Source organism: Neolamprologus brichardi, chromosome 15 (genome assembly GCF_056152115.1).
Source record: "Neolamprologus brichardi isolate AB-2024 chromosome 15, ASM5615211v1, whole genome shotgun sequence".
NCBI classification, from domain to species: domain Eukaryota; kingdom Metazoa; phylum Chordata; class Actinopteri; order Cichliformes; family Cichlidae; genus Neolamprologus; species Neolamprologus brichardi.
In genome coordinates this window covers 27,774,560-27,796,339 of record NC_142118.1, presented here as the reverse complement: position 1 = coordinate 27,796,339, position 21,780 = coordinate 27,774,560, and the positions used below count along the sequence as shown (strand labels likewise).

General features: G+C 39.5%; 1 protein-coding gene across 4 annotated transcripts in view; it reads right to left on the bottom strand.

Moving 5' to 3' along the window:
- Positions 1 to 21,780, bottom strand: part of cnih3 (cornichon family AMPA receptor auxiliary protein 3) — a 96,003-nt gene that overhangs the window by 8,468 nt on the left and 65,755 nt on the right. For 2 of the 4 annotated variants that reach the window (XM_087852625.1, XM_087852626.1), the window contains exons 4-6: positions 11,614 to 11,725; positions 5,257 to 5,404; positions 4,583 to 4,638 (exon numbers count right to left, since the gene is read on the bottom strand). In XM_087852625.1, coding sequence (XP_087708751.1) covers positions 4,611 to 4,638; positions 5,257 to 5,404; positions 11,614 to 11,725 — 288 coding nt within the window. In that variant the 3' untranslated portion in view covers positions 4,583 to 4,610. Of the gene's footprint in view, positions 1 to 3,417; positions 3,449 to 4,582; positions 4,639 to 5,256; positions 5,405 to 11,612; positions 11,726 to 21,780 lie in introns of all 4 variants that reach the window. The other 2 variants (XM_006796210.1, XM_087852627.1) reach the window with 2 other exon arrangements.

The following is a 21,780-nucleotide window of genomic DNA, read 5'->3' as shown; positions in this document are numbered from 1 at the left end:
TCCATGAAGCCAGATAACACACACCAATTAGCTAAACTGCAGGGATGCCTTAAAGACATAAAGACCTCGATGGCTGCTAACTTTCTGCTTCTTAATTCAGATAAAACTGAGATTATTGTACTCGGCCCTGAAAATCTTAGAAATATGGTATCTAACCAGATTCTTACTCTGGATGGCATTACCTTGGCCTCCAGTAATGCTGTGAGGAACCTTGGAGTCATTTTTGACCAAGACATGTCCTTCAATGCACATATTAAACAAATATGTAAGACTGCTTTCTTCCATTTGTGCAACATCTCTAAAATTAGAAATATTCTGTCTCAGAGTGACGCTGAAAAACTAGTTCATGCATTTATTACTTCCAGGCTGGACTACTGTAATTCATTATTATCAGGATGTCCTAAAAACTCCCTGAAAAGCCTTCAGCTAATCCAAAATGCTGCAGCAAGAGTACTGACAGGGACTAGAAAGAGAGAGCATATTTCTCCTGTTTTGGCTTCCCTTCATTGGCTTCCTGTTAAATCCAGAATTGAATTCAAAATCCTGCTTCTCACATACAAGGTCTTAAATAATCAGGCCCCATCTTATCTTCAGGACCTTGTAGTACCATATCACCCTATTAGAGCACTTTGCTCTCTCTCTCTGCAGGCCTACTTGTTGTTCCTAGAGTATTTAAAAGTAGAATGGGAGGCAGAGCCTTCAGTTTTCAGGCCCCTCTTTTGTGGAACCAGCTTCCAGTTTGGATTCAGGAGACAGACACTATCTCTACTTTTAAGATTAGGCTTAAAACTTTCCTTTTTGCTAAAGCATATAGTCAGGGCTGGACCAGGTGACCCTGAATCCTCCCTTAGTTATGCTGCAATAGACGTAGGCTGCCGCAGCATTCCCATGATGCATTGAGTTTTTCCTTTCCAGTCAAGTTTCTCACTCTCTATGTGTTAATAGACGTCTCTGCATTGAATCATATCTGTTATTAACCTCTGTCTCTCTTCCACAGCATGTCTTTCATCCTGTTTCCCTTCTCTCACCCCAACCGGTCGCAGCAGATGGTCGCCCCTCCCTTTTAAACAAAAGGTCAGATTTGTAGAATATGCAGGCAACAGCATGCCAAGGCCAGTGTTTCAGAGCACAGGGGTAAACCCAAGCTGAGGAAAGACACAAAACCTGTATTGATCTTGCAGGAAGGGAAAGTGTTTGTTAGTGTAGTGCACCACATTCCACACAGCATCCCTGTGACAGAAATTACACGAGGAGAGAGGGAAGAAATAAGGTCAGAAGTTTGAGGGTTGAGGTCAAAGGTCACAGTCCAAAGGAAGGGGACTCCATTTGTCAGGCATGACTTCATTACCATCCGGTGTCAGGAGATTGAGGAAGGTGAGAAAGCACATAACTCACCTGGGTCTAAGACAGAAAACAAGCTAGGCAGGCGTGAGGAAACTAGCAGGTGCGTTATCTTTCAATTTGTGAAGTAAGCCAGCTTCGTTATAACACATTTTAGTGAATAAAAGTAAATATGAAGGCACAGATGTAGACATCTGAGAAGTATCTGTTCACTCAGTGCCCTTCAATGCATCTAGCCTCCCACTGTGTCCAGATGGACAAAATCATGTGTTACAGAGTAACTACAGCGGCTCATCTGCACAGGCTAAGCTCCACCAAGCAACCAGAAAGGATTTTTGAATTATCCATTTCCCAGGTGTGAAGGTGAGTGCTCAGGTGGAGCTGTGTGTTCATTTGTGCCTGGACAGCATGCACAATTTCATTATATGCATACAATACACTGGGATTTCCGTGTGTGTGTGTGTGTGTGTGTGTGTGTGTGTGTGTGTGTGTGTGTGTGTGTTAGCATGATTGGTTGCAAAGGTGTGAAGGTCACAGATGCAGATGAGTGCGCTTTGGTTTGGGGAGCAGTGGAGAAAGGAGGGTCGCGGAAACAGGTACAAGCTGCACAGATCTGGTTTCAGGCTGCTTCACTTTCAATTCAACCTCATGAATTCTTTATGCAGACCATCACTGTAGTTATACTCTTTGAATTTGTTATTTTTAATCATTAAAACAAAGCTGAAGTGTGATTTCTGTTGCAAGGGCCATCCTTTCAACGGGCCACATTGACCTTCCAGTCATCAGCTTTAGAGCTACAGTACTACAAGTATGTAGCAACAGCTCTAAATGGGAAAAAATGAAGCTTTATTTGATAAAATTCAAACCTCACATAACAAGAAAAAAATTGCAACATCAACATAATGTTATTGATGTTCTCATTATTGATGTCAGTTCAAGTTAATCCCCTGCTTTGTTTAAGACAGTGTTTCAACATGAATTTTGCACTTTTTAGTTCATATTTGTGAAAATTTCTGAAGATTATGTATAGGCCTTGCAAATCCCAGCAAGACAATGGTAAACACAATACTGGGTCTATTACAACAGAAGAGTCGGTTGCTGAACTAGCCTGCCTACAATCTAGGTCTTCAACCAGTTGAAAACATTTGGTGTATCATGATGTGAAAAATACAACAAAGAAGACACAGGGCTGTTGAGCAGCTAGAATATGATATTGGACCAGAATAAGACAAGATTCTTCACCCAAAAGTCCAACAGCCTTCTCAGTTGCCAGATATTTATGGCATTTGTTTAAAAGAAGAGTATGTCCTTTTTTTCTGGTAATTTTGAGATTCATAAGTCATAATTAGGAGATAAAACCTTTCTTTAGTGGATGCTTATGTGTGTTGAAATCCTATTTTAAGTGGAAAAAATACATTTTGTAACATTGTATAAGTCCTGCTTATAGAGTGTTACATGCCAGTGTTAAGGCTGTTGACCAGTTAACACCAGCCCTTCTTTTTTGTAACTACAAAAGGGCTGAAAAAAGTCTCAGTTTTAGAATTGCTACTCATCTAATTGGCAATGAATTTATGTTACACGCACTCACCTTGTAGGCATGTGGAAACTTTATTAGCCTCAAGAATCCGTTGTTGCAGTTGTACTGGGGACTTAAACAAATTAATGTAATAATTTTGTGAGGTTTTATTCTTTTGGTTGATGCATAATTTGTGCAATTTGATTTGTAATAAGCCAGTGCCATTCAAAATATAGTAACAGATTTTTCCCTCATACATTCCCTCTTAGGCTTGCCATTGGGAAAGGGGTTTTATCCAAATGCAACCGGATTGAAACTACTCAAATTTGGCTTGCTTTGCTTTCAGCAGAACTTCCTGATGCTGTAACAAACAAACTGTTTAATCCTTGGACCCTTGATGAAGAGTGTAGAAACAGGGAGGATCATAAAGGTCAGCAAGTCGCTACAGAAATCACACCAAAAAATCTTGGGCGGAAAAGAGGCAAGGACAAATTCTCTTCAATATGTCTCTGGCTTTAGAATTGAAAGTGAATGCACCATCACCTTGTATTGTAGAATACCTGCTGCTGCTGCAGATCAGTCCAATATGAGCTAGAACAGGACAGGATGAAGTGAGATGAAAAAGCAAGATGATTAAACTTTAAGATGAACACTGTCTTTATAACAATAGGCACCCAATTCAGTTATTTAAAAAATGATGATACATTTTTGATAGCCAACCAATTTTGCTATAAATGTCCCCATACTGTAATATTATTTAATAAAGACACCCTCTGTTGGTTGAACCTTCCACACAAGCTACTCCATCTACTGACTGATGTAGGCTCTGGTATGAAAATGAATGGGATACATGTGAGCGTAACACATTAGCTCTTTTTCTTTTTCATGCCAGGAGGGAACACATTACAATCCAACTGCCTTTGTGATCTCGGATATATTTTAAAACTGAAAAATTTTGAGATTATTTTTTTCTTATTGGATATAACTAGGTTCATGCCATGTGTCCTGCATTAGGGCAGGAAGGGCAAGAAGTGATATTTAATATTTCCTCCCAAATTAAGCCTGCATTGCCAAAATGCTGCACACGTCCTTAAAAATCCAATTAATCACATGCCTGTGGTATACATTTACCCAGGGGTCATGTATTGAAACTTTAAATAGACTGTGTTTAAATAGCTCAAAGTGTTTGGAAATTTAAGGACAATAAGTACCGCCTCATATCCCTAAAATATGTTGAGTAATTGCAGCCATTCTCAAAAACAAACATCAGGATTTTGTGCCAGAGTCTAAGTTCAACACTCTCATGATGTTGCTTTTCTACCTGTGTGGTATTGCTGCGATAAACATTGCTGTTAGCAAAGTATTTATACCCCAAGCAGATACATAAATGGCATTTTTCTACAAGATGAGGACCTTACTGCAATGTTAAGTTGCGGCATTATCACACACATACAAGAGCAGCTCCATGTTAAAGTTGCAATCCTTCTTTAGTTGTCATCGAAAACCGTCTTCTGAGTTCTATAACTAGAACTGGAAAAAATGATGTAGTCTGGTCAAAATCATCAAATCCATATAACCACAACAGCCATTCACAGTCCAACATATCAAGATTGAGAAAAGGGCAAATACTGGGGTGGTCATATGGTCAAGATTTCTTCTCAATAATGCTGTTCTGCCTCAATATACTACCATAGAATGAAATATCAAAAAATATAAGGATTGTACCTTTAAGTGTTTCCACTGATAACACCTATTAGAGGGATATTTCCAGGTTCCACACACTGCAGCACCCACATGACACATGGAACAAGAATCCGGGGTTAATAATAACAGCATCGTTAGACATGAACAAGAAAATTGATTTTAGCAGTAACATCAGGACATGGCAGACAAATTATACAACAATAGACATGTGAATATATCATCAATATTATCAATTATCTTGTTGCACACAAACAAAATTTGAACCAGTATGTAGTAATTGTACCCATCAGCTACACACAGCATTATTGTGGTGCTTGTCAGTGAAGTAAAGAATCAAATTCTCTTAACATCACATGCATTAGCAGTATTACTAGCCTGACATAGCAAACTGGACTTCACAAAGTCATATGAGTACAGGGAGTTGCATGTGATTGCTGGAGAAATGGTTACTTTATTCAGTGATTTGCACTCACATTGCTTCATCAGTTGGGAAATCAAACCAATGTTACGTGACCTGCTGATGTTTAGTCAGGGCGGAAGTCAAACACCTCATCAACTGATCCTTTTCTCCCCAAGCTTTTTTAAAAAGTAGCTTCAGTTCAGTTTTACTGCTTATTTATGTGTTGTAATTAGATTAATGCAATCTATTTACATGTAATCCAATTATCTCCCCATACCACCTGCCCTGTGCTCACCAGTAGAGATAGTAGAAGAAGGAAAGGACGAAGAAGGACAGCTTGCACCAGGCCTCCTTCAGGCAGAACTTGAGTGTGTCGCCATTCATCACGGACGCTGGGTCGTACAGCAGCTCCTTAGTGTCCGTTGGGGAATGGAAGTACCTACCACAGAGGGCAAAGACCACACCACGGGTAGTTGACCCGTTCCAGACCATGTGGGAAGGGGTGGGACATGTGGGAGAGATGATGGGTGGAAGTGGAGGAGAAGACAGCATGGAAAAAGATGGCATGATGAGTTTTGAGGTACGTCATCATGCAGAAGACGTGGGTGAAATTGCAGTTGAATATGTTGATGGAAACAAATCTTTTGATAAACCTTTGCCCTTCATAGTGATTGCTCATGGTTTAACAACTGTTTCTAGCTATGAAAAACCGGTCAAGCGTTTGGACTTTACCTGCCCTATTAGCAGCAAATGATACATTCTAGCTTGCTCACATCCTTTAAAAATCAAGGCATTTATCAAAAGGTACCTAAAAGATTAAAAACTAGTCGAGCATGATGGGTCAGAGTTATTTACTGGTCACATTTTTTTCTCTTTTTAATGCTGGAGTTAAATAATAAGATCCTCAAAGTAAAACACATTTTAAAATGAGTTTATACAGCTAGCATCCAAAGTTTTTTGAAGAAAACATTAAGACAATTTTAACAAATGTGCAAATTATCTACTGAGGAAGTCAAAACCACTACTGCTTCAAAATTAGGAAAGCAATGCTAGCTGTGAAAGGGAGGCAAGGTTTAGCAGCTACTTGACTCTGGAAATATCCCAGGAAATTTGACTTATCTTGCAGGAATTCCCATTTTCAACAAAGTGAGCAAAATATGACATCATATTTGAATAGATATTCAAATATATTTTCACCCAGGTCTGTTATGCACTTCTAAAAGTATCAGGGCTGGGGTTTTTCAACTCAGTTAGCTCATTAAGCTAACAACAAATTCAACAACAGTAGATTAAATATATAAACTTTATTATGAATTTTCCACTAATTTTTCCTTTCTTCAACTGAGACCTACTGACTGATTCACAAAATAAAGAGAAAATCCAACCCAACATCTACACATCCCAATGCTGTGCTTTTAACATAACCAATACTTGTGAACACTAACAGTTCTCTTCCTTAAAGCTGTGTACAAAGAAGATGTGCAGTGTAATCAGAACACAAAACTTAGTGTGATAGGGGAATTGTAAGATGTTTCCTGGAGCTTTCCAGTGAGACCTACTTCAGGATGGCTGTTCAAATTATGACATGAAAAAAATATTCTATACAGGAAATGAGACATGAGGAAGGAATTGCTGCCTGTTGCTTTAAGGGAGAGCTATTACTGATGCACATTGTCGATGGGGTAATTTGCCCTTAAACAACACCAGAACTGATATAAATGCACAGCAATCTGTAACATGGAGTGCTGTGTAACAATGCACCAGACCAGTGGCAATAAGAGAGTTGGCTTCAGGTTATTTTTCTGTCTCCTGCTGTGTTTTGCAGGATTTAATGGGAAATTAAGTCCAACCAGGAAGCTGCCATCATTATGTGGTGATCGTGGCTCAAGAGTTGGGAGTTCGCCTTGTAATCGGAAGGTTGCCAGTTCGAGCCCTGGCTGGGACAGTCTCGGTCGTTGTGTCCTTGGGCAAGACACTTCACCCGTTGCCTACTGGTGGTGGTCAGAGGGCCCAGTGGCGCCAGTGTCCGGCAGCCTCGCCTCTGTCAGTGCGCCCCAGGGTGGCTGTGGCTACAATGTAGCTTGGCATCACCTGTGTGTGAATGGGTGGATGACTGGATGTGTAAAGTGCTTTGGGGTCCTTAGGGACTAGTATAGCGCTATACAAATACAGGCCATTTACCATTTAACTGGTATTTCTGCTTCGAACCAAAGCTAACAGATGGTTTATGTTCATACTTTATGGTAATCCATGTATATTTGCCATTTACAACTGGGAGATGGTTGTACATTTAGGTGTCAAAAATGAATTACATTGTAAATTCACATATTTACATATGTTTGCTGATATGTCATGCATATATGAAATATTCAACAATGCATTTGAAAATGAGCACCACACAAGGGTTCAGTAATGAGTCACTGTACATGTCCCAACTATACATTACTGAGGATGAGGTGAACATGTCTGGGTAATCATTAAGAGTCTACTAAATATCTAATTTACATACTAAAAATGTCATTAATAATTGAATAATAAATGGAAGTCCCTCGAGTAAAGGTGACAGATGAGACATGAAAACATTTGAGACACACTTCTTCCTTTATGCTAGACATAGAGATGTTTGGTGTTAATAATTTTGTTCACACATAACAAACAGCACTCTCTCGCTTGCTCTCTAACTCACACACAGACACACTCTTTGGGAAGGATTCAGCTGGCAAGCAAAGAATTTTAACAACAACAACACTACAGTGGCCAGGCTGTCTTGGAATTCCCTCTACAACTCCCTACATTGATATTATTGCATGCTAAACTAGTTTTTAAATAATCAAGAAAATATCCCTCACGAATGGACAAGTTGTCAGTTACATCACTGCAGGCTGTATGTAATTACGGTTGCTCTACCGAAGCCTTAATGTTCCTTGTAGCATATGTAGATCTACTTTTGTACTGTGACTTTAACATCCAAAGGATAATTTGAAAAGTAGACAGGCAGTCCTACAGATTATTTCAACTAAGTTACAAGAATTCTGACATTTGAAGATTATTTGTTAAAAATTAAACCTTTTCCAGTTATTTATTTTCTCTCTACAGACTCAGTCTAAGATCCTAGCTAAATACTTTACGCTTTCTAAATTGCAAATGTTGCAAATCTGTAATTCTTCCACCACGTGACTAGAATAAGATCCAAGATTTTAGAATTTAGATAGACTAATTAGGTTTTTTGAGAATCTCAAAAGAAACTTGAAACTACCTGACATGAAAGTTAACCATGACATGGTTAACTGTTCCAAGCCATCTTTAAGTATTGGTAAATAGCTTACTATCAGCTGTTTTTATGAGAAATCTCATTACAGTAGTTATTAATACATTCACTCCCCCATCCACAGCCTACTGTCCTCTCTCCATCCCTCACTCTCCTCTGAATCACCTTGTCAATAATAGATCTTTCACCCATCACTCACTCACTCACTTTCTCTGTTCTATTTCCTGCCAATCCCTACTTTCTCTCCATCTTCCTTTCCCTGTCTACTCATCTTTCAGCTCACACATCAGTAGCTGGTGGGCATCTGCAAACTCTGCAGTTAATGAGATAGCAAAATGTTTTCTCTTCTTTCCTCTCCTCTTCTTCTGTAACTTCAACCAGCTGAGCACACGAGCTTGAACCAATGATGCTGCCAGCAGTCCATTTCTATCCCACTAACCAGCGGGAGGACCAGCAACAAAAATGACAACAGATAAGAGGGAGCAGCAAAGGAAACATGAAAATCACTGAGTGGTGACTCATCTTTTAGACTCTGCATTTAAGAGTCTTGAAAAGCAAAGAAAAATGTACTTGCAACAAATATGGATTTGCTTATACAAAACCGATGTTCTCAAAAATCTGGTCAATTATGCTTAGGCAATATCATGGTATCACGGTATAACATGATTTTTAATTTCTGACTATTAAACTCTGTTCAGGTGATGAAGTGAGGGTTCTGAAGTGTGCTGCAAAAAGCAGTATTTAACCATGGACTAAAATAGAAAGAAAATAGAAAATCTGAACATAGCAAGCATTATGTTATCCACTAATTTGTGAAGTCCCATACTAGCCATCTCTAAAAATTTGTGACGGTCACAATCAGCATACCTTGGTTTACCCTCCTTTCTGACACTCACAATTACCCTTAAAAATCATGTTGTTTTATAAATGACTTAAACTAGAAACTGAGTTGATAAAATCATCAGGAGAGTGTTTAATGTGGTCCAAGAAAAAGGGAGCACAAGGCCGTTTTTTGGCCACAAATCTCAGGCCAGAAATTGCCCCAGTGCAAGTTGGAGGTCATTGCTCAACGAAACCAACATAACCATGTCATCGATAAAGCACAGATATGACCACTGTGATTACTGAACCAGACTCCTTTCACTCATTTTCTGTGTTTAGAAGTTCCATACACAGAAATTATGAATAGAATTAGTGACAGAGAGCAGTCCAACTTATTGCTGGCAATACAGCTATAGCTCTGGCCATGGTTGAACAGGGATCGGCTAGCCTGTAGCCATACTCCTGTGACTCCCTCAGGACACCATGGGGGACACAGTTTTATGCATTGTCCACAAAACACATATAAACTGGTTAGGGAAACACCCTGAAATATCCTACACAGGATGAAGAACTAGTGCAGTGTTTAATGACCAGCATGCATTGTTCTTCCAGAATTGCTGGTTCAACTAACAGATGGACTCTCCTCACCTGTACCCTAGCATAGACTTTCCCAGTCAAGCTGAGAAGTATGATACACTTATGCTCTCCAATCCCCCTTCTTGAAGAGGGGAACCACCACCTCAGTCTGCCAATCCAGAGGCACCATTCACACAGTGTTGCAGAGGGGTGTCCACCCTGACAGTTCACAACATCCAGAGCCTTGAGAAACTCAGGGTTAATCTCATTCACCTCAGGAGTTCATCCACCAAGGAGTTGATTAACTGCATCAGTGACTTCACCTCCAGTGAAGGGTGAATCAGATTCTTCGTCTCCACACTCTGCTTCCACTACGAAGTAGTGCCAGTGGGATTGACGAGATGCTCAAAGTATTTCTTCAATCATTTGACTATGTTCTTGAGGTTGAGGTTAGCAGAGTCCCATTCCTACTGTATACAATGTGGATAGGGAGCTCCTTCCCCTTCCCTGAGCTAGTGCCTAACTGGAGTTTTTGCCTTGAGCTGCACTCTGGAATCACATAAGTTGCCATGCTCAACAGGACCACTTCTCCAGCTTGACAGCTCTCTTCACCTCCACCAGCCTCAAGTCACCTCTGCAATAGAGGTGCTGAAGATGGTCCATTCAGACTCAACGTACCAAGCCTCTGTCAGAATGCTTTCAAAGTTCTATCAGAGGTGGAAGTTGAAGATCCTGCGGACCGGGGCCAGCACATCCTCACTATTCACATCTGGATGTGTCAGTCCTGTCCAGTATTCTCCCCTGCAGCTGACACCTCTGCTCCTCTCTTCACTCACGTGTCTAGAACATATGCGTGAAGATCTGACAATACAATTACAAACTCGATCATTAACCTTAAGCTTAGGTTCTCCTGGTGCCACGTGCACTTATGAATACTCTTATTTTTGAATGTGGCAATCATTATAGACAAACTGTGATTACCACAAAAGTCAAACAACAGAACACGATTTGGTTTCAGATCATTGTTAACTGTTTGACTGTTGTTTAAGATTTTTGGGGTAATGGAGTTGTGGTTCAAGGTAGTTTTAACTGTGTGGTCAAGGCCACATCTACTTGCTATCACCCCTTACCATAATAATAAGAGGTAAGTTTACTTTAAATTTTTCTTGGATAAATGTATTCGTAATGTGAATTTGCATGGCTTTTATTCGGCTCTGGTAGGATGAACTGGCACTCTGTACTGAGCTGTTAATAAGCAGTCAGGTTTTGAAAACCCTGTATATTTATTTTTTTTAATATCCCTGGTGACCATTAAAGCAAAGTTATAGATCTTATGACATTCGTTAGATAGGAGATTTAAAACTGCCCAAATGCTTCACAAAGACATGTACAGAGAAGTACTTTGAGTACATCCAGACAGAAAAAAGGGTTCTAGAATTAAAGTAGTAAACTATAAGACTTCTTCTTAAGCAGTGGTTAAAAATTGTGCATTAACATAAAAGAGGTTTATAGCATTAAGTAGCATTTTTATTCATGTTGTATTGCCACTATTGCGCAATACAGTTATCATTTATTTAGTTCTCTTTAAAGGCTCGGTATAAGTAGTTTACAGAGAAATTTTGCTCAAATGACAGAAAAAGTACATCTGTTGGTAACTGTTTCCATCTCAGGATTTATACATATATTGTGCAGTAGTAAGTATTTATAACAGCGGGATAAGGGATTCACTTCAAATAGTGCTGAAATAAAACATTAATGTCTGGCTACATATATTGTATATGTTAGGTGAAAAATTCATTGTTTGAGTCTTTTGCTAACAGATTTTCTTATAAATAAAATAAAAATATCTGAATCATAAGCCTCATCTTTTAATGCAAATGTCTTTGGGTCAAAACAGCCTTAGCCAATAAGATGCCATCTGAAAAATCAGGGCAAAGTGTACACATTCACACAGATACACACGGGACGATGGATTGGATAGTTACCTCCACGTGTTGTAGAAGAGCAGGGGAATGTTGAGGCCCACAGTCAGCCACTCCTGAGCACACAGGAACATGATGCAGAACAACACATGGATGGAGTACTCTGGCAGCACCAGCTACAGGACAGAGAGAAATAGGAGAAAAATCGATTGCTAAAGTTAAAGACCTTTTCAGCAGGTTTATGTCTCCTTGTTGCATTATTTGGGACCATTGTTATCAGATATTGGGTGAGTGGCATTTGCTTTAAGACAAGGACTGAGTGATAGTCCAGAACTATATTTAGTTAAACACAATGGCAGTTGGTGAGCAGATGCCACATTATCATTTTAATTCCCAACAGTGCAGGAAAACACTTCATTGTTAGCATTTAAACCCTTACCCAACATATATTTACCCATTAAAAATCTGCTTATATGCAATTCAAATGGCCAAATGCCCCAATTCATAATACGGAGAGCTTTGCGTCATAATGGTTATTTCATATTGATGGCAGAGCTTCGTTGTTATTGTTATTGTCATAATTGTTAAATATTAAAATACATATAAATTTCCTTTTAAATATTAACTTGTCAAAGTATCTTTATTTATCCTTTGCTTTTTGTGGTTCAGTTACTTAAGTTACTTTAGGTCAAACTAAACAGATATATATTTGCCTGCCAAAGGAGTTGGCGTGCAACCAGCATGGCTAAAATTGCTTGTCATGCAAATCCCTGTGAACACCTGAATACCCAGTATTTTTGTCCACTGAAATCAGTGGCAGCTTTTTACCACTTTACGAAATATAATTCACAAAGAAAGCCACTTCACTTTTCATGTATATTTAACAGCATACAGGGCGATGAATTCAAAACCGCCTGGCCTTGAACATTGCTCAGTACACTGCCATAAAGAGGCAGTGTTCAGGATGCATTATTCAGACGTTTCCTAATAAAGGAGAAACACATTTCCATTGAATAGCTCTTTAAGTGCAGGAGACCAGAAATATGCTGCTAAGACAAAACCTAAATATATCGATTCGAGTTCACACATTGGGAAGGGATGCTCCACACAATGCACAATGCACATGCCAAGGCAGCATTCATGTTGTACATTGACAACAACACAGACACAGACACACACACACACTCTGCTCCCACCTGGGATAACAACGTATTAAAATACAAAGAGTGACACTGAGCTGAACAGCAGCCCTCTTGTTCAAATCCTTAATTCATGTTGGTTGACAGCACAGATGACAGTATAAACACAATCCATCAGCGCAGAAGACACGCAGGAAAACTAAGCACTTAAAACTTTTTTCCTGTTCTCTCAATGTTTAAAAGGATTTTAATGTACCTAAAGGCTTTGTTTAATGGTGTGACACTGGTCGCAAAATTGTAAAACAAGAGTAAACTCAAACGAACAAATGTATAAAATATATTATGTGTAATTCTGAATACTCTCAAAGGTATTTAAATGTTTTTTTTGTGCGTACAAATGTGTAAATATCTGGGCAAACAGGAATTTGACCACAAGAGGAAAACTACAGGTAACATCAGGAGGGCCTTCTACATGCTGGAAGATTTGTTTGGGATCAAACTTAAGAAAGAGCTCTCTTTCTGGAGAAGGTTGGCTACTAAGTATAAAACTCAGATTTTTCTACTGGGGGAATCCCACTAGAAACCAGTAGCCATGATAGTGTGAACAAGTCTTTTCTTTGGTCTGTTTGTTTTTAATTTCTTTTTCTTACTAGAACACCCTGTTGGCTGCTAAAGTGGCGACATCATACCTTCTTAAAAAACTGCACAAAAATTGTGACAACACACATTTAGTTGACCTTCTAACGTCTACAGCTGAAAAAAACAACAACAACCAGGCACTGCAGCATCTGTTTACATTCTTACAAATGGGCATTCAGACAAACAAAAGAGTTAAATCAAATGGTCTGATCACAAACTATTCAGTCAAGGTCAGCTGAGGAGTCAGCCATATTTGTATGAACAGCTGTTTAGGAATTTGTCATCGTAATAAACTGCTATTTTTTTATTGTGTGCTGTCACATCTAACTTGGTGACCACATAGTATAGTGGTTTACCCATTTGCATTACAAGTAAAAGGTATTTGGTTCAATTCCAGCCAGAGACAGAAATCCCCTCTGGGCCAATGCCAGAAAGGGAAGCAATGACAACTCTGTGGAGCTTCCTGCTGTGATGGTAGCTTCTGCTTTTTCACAATCATAAGTGCATAGAGCTTACTACTGAGATTGCCATTACTGCAACCACATACATGAATCTGTTACAGCTTTATAATTTATTTCATGGATCAGAATGGAAATGCAGAAAAATAACGAGAAATGCAAATAGCGATAATTATTAAACCCATTATAAAGTGTTGGCAACTCTGCTGTGATTAATTTGCATTCAGTGAATGTGTTCACAATACAGAAAGAGTTTGTTTGTATGCCTCAGTGAGGATTATGAACTACACACTGACCCATATGACAGAGGGAGTTTTTCCTTCCCTCTGTCGCCGAAGTGCTTGCTCACTCTCTGTATATATATTATTGTAGGGTCTACCTTACAATATAAAGTGCCTTGAGGCAACTGATGTTGTGATTCAGTGCTGTTTAAATAAAACTGAATTGAATTGAAGAAAAAAAATCAAGACTATTGCCACCATTTTTGTGTTTGCTATGCACCCAGACTGCTATTCAAGGGTTGAGTCTTGTTGAGTCTTCACAAGCACATATAAAAAAAATGTGTGTGTTGGAGCATATGCAATCAAATTACATGCTAATGGGTATCAAACTATATCTTTCTGAAGCTCTGTGTGTCTGTGTATGTGTTGACTGAAAACCCATCTGGGACTGCCTGGCAGGGACGGGAGATCTGTTTCTCTAGCTGTGGAGCCCAGGGGCCACCCTTACAACCATCTGATCCATCATTTGTCAGTCTTCACATGGGGCTCTAGATTTTACCCCATGTGAACACTTTGTAGAGCTTCCTCCACACCGAGCAGAGAGCACTCTTGACATTTGTGCTATGACACTGAATGGATACATAAATGCACAAACATGTTTATTGCTGTGACAGGCACAAGTTAAAGATGAAATATATGACATTACCATTGGTAGGAAACAACACCCCTGTAACACATGTCCAACCAAGCATCAGTCTCCAGGGCTGAAACATGAAGCCATTGTGGAGCTGCCAAGGATTGCACTTCTTCTGATTGCCACTTGAAGCTGTCACCAATAGTGAGTCAGTCACCATGGATTCCCATTTCAAAATGTTTACAGCATAAAAAAAGCACGTTTGTAGTCTTGTTTAGCCTGGATATTGGAAGTTGCCTTTCATGTCAACCTTGAGGCGACTTTTGTTGTGATTTGGCGCTATATAAATAAAATTGAATTGAATTGAATTGAACTGAATTTAATATGTTGTATGTTGATTGATTTTTTTTTCTTGTATTAATGGAGTTCAGGGTGTAGACACTTTATTTCACAGGTGTCCTTAAACAGGAAACTAGCTGCTAGCTGTTTGCTAGGCCTCACCTTCCACTAACTGGAGCTGCTAACCTGTCCAATACATTTGTGCTGCAGTGTGCGAGAATGCTATCGTAGTATTTTAGCAGTTCCTATTAAGCAACAATTTAGCAAGTGTTTGTTGACAGCGCACTGCAACTGTACCGTTTATGAATGATTGCACTAGCAAGCTTGTTAGTCAAGCTCCCTAGAGTTCACTGATAAATCCACCCACTGTTACTAATAAGGCTGCTTCTAGCGCCAAAAAAAACCCAACAGAAAATGTCAAGGTTCAAAATGCTTAGCCATCATGATGCCACGCACTGGTTTCGAAGTTTGTTTTCTATATTTACATATACATACATAGAATATCTATGTATATGCAAAGCTACTGTATTGGATTGAATTAGTATGTCAAGAATTCATCATAATTTGCTGCAGCATTTACATCATATTTAGAAAGTTTAAAAACAGCTTTATAGAGTTGCATCAGAAATTACACTCCTTGGAGTTACCACTCAGCTAAACCTCCCCCAGAATGTATAATTATAAACCGTGTGATTTTCATTTCTCAAAGTTATCCTTAGCTCCAGTATCCCTCACATACTTGTAAAAACATAAGATGAGGATGATCTAAATTAACTCAGATTGATCACATTTTTTCTAGTATCAAAGCGACAGTTATCTATTTATCTATGTAGCTATACATAAAGAGGATTTAGCATGCTTTCTCTGTAGGTGTCAGTCGCTGAACCACAAGAAAACTGGTTAAATTGCCACGAAAAAAGAATGTGTTATATCAGGGGTAGGCAACCTTTCTGATGATGAGTGCCATCTAAAATTTCCTCAGAAGTCAATGTGCCATATGATTGCATTAGCAATACATTTAATAACGCTCTATATTAACAGTTACACACTATATAGAACAACTTTATAGAATTATACTTGTTCGCAGATGTTGGCAGCTATCAGTGAATAATTATCAGCTATTCTGAAACTAAAAAAGACACCTTTTTATCCATAACAAGAACTCCATAACAGCAAATTAATTGTACAACAGAAAATGCAAATGCTATTTATGGTCTCCTCACAACAATGATAAGAGAAATAAACTGGGCCAATATGGCATGTCTGTTAATACAGAGACACACGTGTTAATGTGATTTCTGGTCTCCCACTCAGAGACACAGGTCTCCGAGTGTCCAGCATTCAGACGGCTACCTGAGGACACTCATGTGAGAGAAAATCTGCTCACACAGATATGTAGAGCCAAGTACTGTCAATAAGGCCTCTGCAATGTTCTGAAGACAGTTAAACTTGTCAGGTAGTGATGTCCAGCAGGTGAAAATACAAGCTCCATGAACACGCACAGCTATGGATTCCAGCTGCGTTCGTAGTTCTGCAAACTTTGACCCCCACAGAGTCTAGCTTTTCAGTTCAATCAGTTGCATTCTGATGTCCTCTTTGTCCAGCCAGTTAATGTGAGACAAACCCAGCTGCTCATTAAAGCTTTCTGGTTTGATCAGTCTCGAGTCTACGGATGTATCCGTGTATTTCCATGGTGCTGATGCTGCGCTGAGTGGACGGCTCCTGAAGCATTTGAAGGCCGGAATGTAGAAATTTCAACGTCGCTTGAAAAAACTGCCAGCTAGCAACATCCCTCTCATCGGTAGGCTAAGTTATTTTTAGCCAATTACAAGTTGAATCTGGTAGTTGGGGTTGTTAGCTAAGATACCGTCATTAAGACGCGGCACAACTAATGTGTCTATGCGAGCTAATTTGCGATGTGCACCGCTGGCCATTTATTTTTTAATGCACCTTCTCAGATTAATTCACTGCGTGTTGTGCGTGCCATCAGTAAACCCAGTCGGCAACCCTGGGCACGCGTGCCAGCTGTGGCACGCATGCCCAGGGTTGCCGACCCTTGTGTTATATTGATTGTGTAAAAGAATCAAGGGATTAAAAAAGAATGATAGAAAAATGTCATAGAAATAATCACAGTTAGCGGGGGGTTTTTTTGTAAAGCTTTAAAGTGGACGTGAAACACTACATGTATAAAGGCAAAGTTACATCATGGAGCCCTGCTCTCAAAAACTAACAGTGATGAAACTCTGTCTGTGGAGCTGGATTTAGGATATAAGGGCTTAAAGTTTTTAAAACATGTATAGTGCCATCTTATATCAGTGGGTTAGTTGGTTGATTGTGGTCAATAGACTTACATTAGTTTATGTTAGCTAATTAGTAACAGACCTAAAAATGAGGACCTAAAAACCAGGGAAAAGTTAACACGCTGGCCACCAAATGCTAATGTTAAATTGAAAAAGGGGAAACAATTGGATTTTATTTATTAACTTTCCAGCACATGAACAACTTTTCGTAAAGACACCACTTAAGTGAACACCACTACTTAGTTGCGGTGATAAACTATGTTGTAGGTTGTGATACGAGTATTATAGCAAAGGTGGTAGTGGTAGTTCTTGCCATCGCTCCAGCTGTTTATTTCTGCATTATTTTCTGTATTGTACTTGTCCTCTTAGAAGTAAGTATTACTGCAAATCAATACTAATCAATGACCTTTATCCTGTGATGAATCATTACTATTCTGATTGGGAGTGGTCTCTTAAAATGGCACCCATTCCCAGGGTACAACTGTCAGTAAATGCTTTGATGAGAATGAATCAAAACACCTATGGAGGATTTTGGGAAGATGAGTTCACTGTTCACATCAAATTACCAAATATCTTTGGGAAGAATGGCGAGCTGCTCTTCTCTGGTTTAAGAAACTTGGAGAAACCATGACAAGGTGGAAAGAAGCTGAAACTCTGCTCTGATACAATGTGGTGGCCCAGGGCCTTAATAAGACCTCATGATGTCATTATATTAGAGTGGACATTTATAAGAAACGCATTCATCTTGTGTCTCCATCCATTGTATTTCCATCCACTGTCACTTTGTCCGGAAAACAGCCTATTTTCTTACAGGCGCCTTTCCCCTCTCATTACCCCTACACTGAGGCAAATAGCTCCCAGACGCCTTACTGCATTTTGCCATCCAATGTGGTAAATGCAAACTCCTGCCCACGCTTCTTTCAGAACCCAAGTGGAGCCTGTCAGGGCTGTCTCAAACTCGCCCTCAACCTCTCCTTGTCCAATTAGTGAGGCCACCTGCCATGGAGTGTGCTCGCTCACAACAGCTTTTAGAAAATGTGTCTTTTCAGGCAGTCCCACTGAGGGATGCAGGGTAAGAATGCCAGGTCACAGAGCAACACTCACAGCTAATAAGGGAAATAAATCAGAGGATAAAAGACATGAGAACGAGAGGGAAACGATGAAGCTGAGCAAGTATCACCACTCTTCATATCACCTCAGTCATGCTGACGCCTAGTTTGTCACCCGCCTGACTATGCTGAGCAGACTGTCTGAAAGCACACAGAACAGTGCACTTCAATGCGGGGATTTACTCACTGACTGGACTTTGATGTGGTGACTGAGTTCAACCATCTGATCTAGGTAGGTGGGTTGAAAAACCTGACTCTGATGTTCCTTTCACCATATCACATTCTTATATTGTTTGTGCTCTGTTTCACTCTTTTGACTATTTGACTTTATATAAAAGATGGATGTAGCCACCGTAGCAACACCCATCTGTTAGCAAAAAGACTGAAGCAGAAAGATTTAGCTGTTGCCATGTTATCTTTTTAAAATCAGTCATCATGAGCATGGAATAGCGTGCAATAATGGCACAATAAAGCACACTCTACTTTATCATCCAGAAGGGCATGCTTTAAAGCCAATCCAATACAGGTTTATTTTTACACAATCAAATTACAATAACAGTTGCCTCAAGATGCTTTCCACTATGAGGTAAAGAGCTTCAATACTGATGGGCACCATAATTTACAAAATACATAATGTTCATTGAATCTAGAGATTAGAGGCAGAAACTCATTAGTAAAATGTTTAACGGGGACAGAGATTAGGGGAGCCAAGAGCTACACTTCCATCTTCAGAAACAGAATGAAAGGAGTGATACAGAACCATGATCATATCAAAAGGGTTATCAGATTTAGTGGAACAGTGAACAGACTCTTAGGCAGTCTACACGATCTTGCAACTGTATATACGCAAGTCCTGACAGAGCCAGATGATTATTTAATGGATATAATAAAACCAAGGGTTCACTGAAGACAGCATGCAGCTATGGAAACTGAACCAGGGGAAACTGGTGTGTGGCTAAAACCATTGCTTGATTAACCAAAACTCTTTTAATTAGTGATATTTATTATTAAATATTTTTATATTTCATTTCAATGCAGAACACAAAGCTAACCATTTGCTCCCCCCAGCTACCTTTCATGCTGCTTTTTGTCATTCATGACATATTTGGGATTTTTAGTGGGACACATTAAATTTTTGAATAAACACAGCTCAATTTGTACTACAACAGCTCATATACTTTCCAAAACAAGGGCACAGTAATCAGTTTCTCTACAAACCTACATAACTATGTATACATTTTTGGATGGTGAAATAGTACAAATTCTACTTAACAGTAGCTTATTCATTTGTGCAAACTTGGGGCACTTGTACAGTGGGGTGGCTGTAGCTCTGGAGGTAGTGCATAATATATAACTAATGATAAAGGTTGATGGCTCAATCCCTGACTGCTCCAGTTTGCATGCAGGCAGGATAATAACCCCAAGTTACTCTCTCACGCTTCCATCAGAGTGTGATTGTTGTAAAGCACTCACACAGAAAAAGCATTAAAAAAGCGCTTGTGTGAATGAGACATGTTGAATAAAGTGTTTTGAGTGCTCAGGTAGAGTAAAAAAGTGCTATGTAAGAACAGGGCCATTTCTGACTCCTCCATTGAAGAAATTTACACTTTTATTTTTTTCCTCACAATACAATCCATAGAGATGTTCTCCAGTCCAGATGCATTCATTCCTGGATTCATATGATGAAACCAATACGAAAAAGCTTGCATGAACAGTGCCGAATCATCTCTGCAAGCTCTCGTTCTCAATTCAATTCAATTCAATTCAATTTTATTTATATAGCGCCAAATCACAACAGGAGTCGCCTCAAGGCGCTTCATAGATACAGAGAAAAACCCAACAATCATATGACCCCCTATGAGCAAGCACTTTGGCGACAGTGGGAAGGAAAAACTCCCTTTTAACAGGAAGAAACCTCTGGCAGAACAAGGCTCAGGGAGGGGCGGCCATCTGCTGCGACCGGTTGGGGTGAGAGAAGGAAGACAGGATAAAAGACATGCTGTGGAAGAGAGACAGAGGTTAATAACAGATATGATTCAATACAGAGAGGTCTGTTAATACATAGTGAGCGAGAAAGGTGACTGGAAAGGAAAAACTCAATGCATCATGGGAATCCCTGGCAGCCTATGTCTATTGCAGCATAACTAAGGGAGGATTCAGGGTCACCTGGTCCAGCCCTAACTATATGCTTTAGCAAAAATGAAAGTTTGAAGCCTAATCTTGAAAGTAGAGATAGTGTCTGTCTCCCGAATCCAAACTGGAAGCTGGTTCCACAGAAGAGGGGCCTGAAAACTGAAGGCTCTCCCTCCCATTCTACTTTTAAATACTCTAGGAACAACAAGTAGGCCTGCAGAGAGAGAGAGCGAAGTGCTCTAATAGGGTGATATGGTACTACAAGGTCCTTAAGATAAGATGGGGCCTGATTATTTAAGACCTTGTATGTGAGGAGCAGGATTTTGAATTCAATTCTGGATTTAACAGGAAGCCAATGAAGGGAAGCCAAAACAGGAGAAATATGCTCTCTCTTTCTAGTCCCTGTCAGTACTCTTGCTGCAGCATTTTGGATTAGCTGAAGGCTTTTCAGTGAGTTTTTTGGACATCCTGATAATAATGAATTGCAGTAGTCCAGCCTGGAAGTAATAAATGCATGAATTAGTTTTTCAGCAACACTCAGACAGGATATTTCTAATTTTAGAGATGTTGCGCAAATGGAAGAACGCGGTCTTACATATTTGTTTAATATGTGCGTTGAAGGACATATCCTGGTCAAAAATGACTCCAAGGTTCCCCACAGTGTTACTGGAGGCCAAGGTAATGCCATCCAGAGTAAGAATCTGGTTAGATACCATATTTCTAAGCTTTTCGGCGCCGAGTACAATAACCTCAGTTTTATCTGAATTAAGAAGCAGAAAGTTAGCGGCCATCCAGGTCTTTATGTCTTTAAGACATTCCTGCAGTTTAACTAATTGGTGTGTGTTATCTGGCTTCATGGACAGATAGAGCTGGGTGTCATCTGCATAGCAGTGAAAATGTATGCTATGTCTTCTAATGATGCTGCCTAAGGGAAGCATGTATAATGTAAACAGAATTGGTCCTAGCACTGAACCCTGTGGAACTCCATAATTAACCTCAGTGTGTAAAGAGGACTCTCCATTTACATGCACAAATTGGAGTCTATTAGATAGATATTATTGTAAATGTAAATGTTATCAGGAAATTATCAGACAGGAGAGGGTTTTCAGGAAACACTGTTAAATGTGCCATATGCCATATGTTAAAACAAGATCTAGAGTGTGATTAAAGTGGTGGGTGGGTTCTTTTACATTTTGAGAGAAACCAATTGAGTCTAATAACAGATTAAATGCCATGTTGAGGCTGTCATTTTTAGCTAA